This window comes from Rhagoletis pomonella, unplaced genomic scaffold, assembly GCF_013731165.1.
Source record: "Rhagoletis pomonella isolate Grant_MI unplaced genomic scaffold, Rhpom_1.0 Rhpom_scaffold_00009, whole genome shotgun sequence".
Classification (NCBI taxonomy): Eukaryota; Metazoa; Arthropoda; class Insecta; order Diptera; family Tephritidae; genus Rhagoletis; species Rhagoletis pomonella.
In genome coordinates this window covers 37887419-37889822 of record NW_023458563.1, presented here as the reverse complement: position 1 = coordinate 37889822, position 2404 = coordinate 37887419, and the positions used below count along the sequence as shown (strand labels likewise).

The 2404-nt window shown below is 32.7% G+C and overlaps 1 protein-coding gene across 10 annotated transcripts in view; it reads right to left on the bottom strand.

Annotated features, from left to right (window-relative positions):
* Window positions 1-2404, bottom strand: part of LOC118745772 (potassium voltage-gated channel protein Shal) — a 247371-nt gene that overhangs the window by 41740 nt on the left and 203227 nt on the right. For 9 of the 10 annotated variants that reach the window (XM_036479429.1, XM_036479425.1, XM_036479427.1 and 6 more), the window contains one exon: window positions 566-718. The exons of the other annotated variant lie outside the window; for it this stretch is intronic. In XM_036479429.1, the coding sequence (XP_036335322.1) occupies window positions 566-718 (153 nt within the window). The remainder of the gene's footprint in view (window positions 1-565; window positions 719-2404) is intronic. 10 annotated transcript variants of the gene reach the window in all.

The following is a 2404-nucleotide window of genomic DNA, read 5'->3' as shown; positions in this document are numbered from 1 at the left end:
GTTGCGACAGAGTTGCATTGTCTTCAGTTTATCAAGTTTATTCAGTAAAATCGCTGGATAAATTTATGAGAAATGTGTAAACGAGTTTCCATACAAATTTTGACAGTTCATTTATAAGGTTTACACAATTATAAGTTTATACAGTTTACAATGCATTTATAAGGTTTGATGAATACCCTTATTATAATTGTTGCGAATGCCTTCTTTTTTCATGCAATCAAAAAACCTATTTGGGCAAAAGAGAAGGCACGCTCCTCATATTCACACTCGCTACAATTATAATTATATTATATTCGTATACATTTACGTTCTTTTCACTCGGCTATTTTATTTGATTTCTACATTTTATTTTACTTTATTTCATATTATTAATTTTATTATTACTTAATTTAAATTTTTAGAGTTGTCCACAGCAACAGCAATTACATTAAATGAAAATAAAAGTAATAATTGAATGAATTGAAAAACAATAAATTAAATGAAAAAACTACCAGCCGAGGGTCTGAATGTTTACACATAAAAAAAATTAACACAAAGGATTTAAATAGGATACTGCATACTATACCTGGTAACGTTGGGAACAGCAACGACCGCAACATGATTGCATTAGACCGACGGCGCTGTTTGTTGAATGGGCAGGACTAGCCATTGGCGATGGGGAGCCAGTACGCTTCGGTTGACCATTGTATGGTATTTCAAGCTCAACAAATTCGCGATCCTTTTTTTCGTTTCGTGTGATTATTATTTTCATTGTTAAATTATAAATTTACATAAATTTGTTTTGGGCGTCATGGCATGAAATGTTTTAGAAAACGAGCGCACGTACAGCAATAGGTAATACAGCGGTAAACAGAGGAAAAAGAGGGATACATTTACTAATAAATCACACGGTATACGTACAGACAAATATATAATGTTTTTTATATACAGTTTTTATACAAGAACATAAACACGTACATAAATACATTAACTGCCGGTTTCACCAGCAATTCAAGTGAAAATTTATTTTTTCCTTCTGTCAGTTTTCATAATAAATTTAAATACATAAAAAACATTTTTCTCTTAAATTGCTTTCGTTAAACTGGCTGTAAAAACGAAAAGCTAAAATAAGAAAAATCAGCAATTTTTAAAATATAAAAATTCACCATACATATACATACACATCGTTATCTTAATATAGAAAGGCCCTAACTTATTTTCTTTTGAAATTTCACAGAGCGCACATAAAAAAATATGTTTCTATATTTATTAAAAACTAGTGTAAAGAAGAAAGTCTCAATTGAATAACTTAAGGGCCTCTCTGTATTAAAGTAACGATATGTACATATTAGGTTGGGCCGAAAGTACCAAAACTCTAAAACCTTAAATGGCCCAGTGATAAATAGTTGCCATGGAGGAAGAGAAATTGAGGGCAAAATGAATTTTTGAAATCAGTTAATATTTAACCCTCGCGCATTGGATTAAAATATATGGATTTTTGACCAGTTGAGACAAAATTTTTAAAACTTTTTATACGTGAGTCACGAACATTAAAACCCGTTATTTGATCGTGTGAACACAGAAACCATGTATGATGCAACGAACAGGGTCTAACTACATTAGTCGTATTACTCCGACCTCGAGTTCTGGAAAAAATATTACTGATAGTATCATTCATTATTTATTTAAAGGTATTGAAAATTTCGTTTAAGAGTTTAGATGCTATTGGCTGTGATGGCATTGCTACTAATACTGGATGGAAAAAATGGTGCTACTCAAAATATCGAAATGGTTCTCAAACGACCCCTTCAGTAGATTATTTGTTTATTACACTTTAATGAACTTTCATTTTCATCCAACTGCATGTCCTTAATCTCTTTCTGGGCCTATTGGTGAGTGTCTTCACCTTCACTGTAACAACTTTCCCAGTTTGAAAGCATTCATTGTGAAATCATCTCTATTGATAAGGAAATTCAAAAGGATCTTTCTAAAGATCAGAGGTATCTTCTGAATATCGCTTCAGATGTAAAGTCAGGAGTATGTCCTCCAGATTTATCTATTTCAGATCCAGTATCTTCATTTCTCGCTGGCTGACAACTGCAAATAAGTCTGAGATTATATGTATAATTGTAACTGTGAATCCTTCCAATGAACTCAAAGAAATCATCAAGTTCATACTTAAGTGTTACAGTTCTTTTACAGACGGTCGAAAGCACGTGTTCAAAGCTACTGAAACATCTAGGCACTTAACAGAAAATCTTCACCAAATTGTAGATCCTGTTTTCCAAAGCAACGCGTTCATTGTTCATGCTGAGAACATGCTCTTAGCATGGACAAAATATACTTAAATTGTGGAGGGAACACTTTTATAACCTACGGAATGGTAGCAGCGCTGAAAGTAGTGAGGAAGACGAACCCGAGTCCC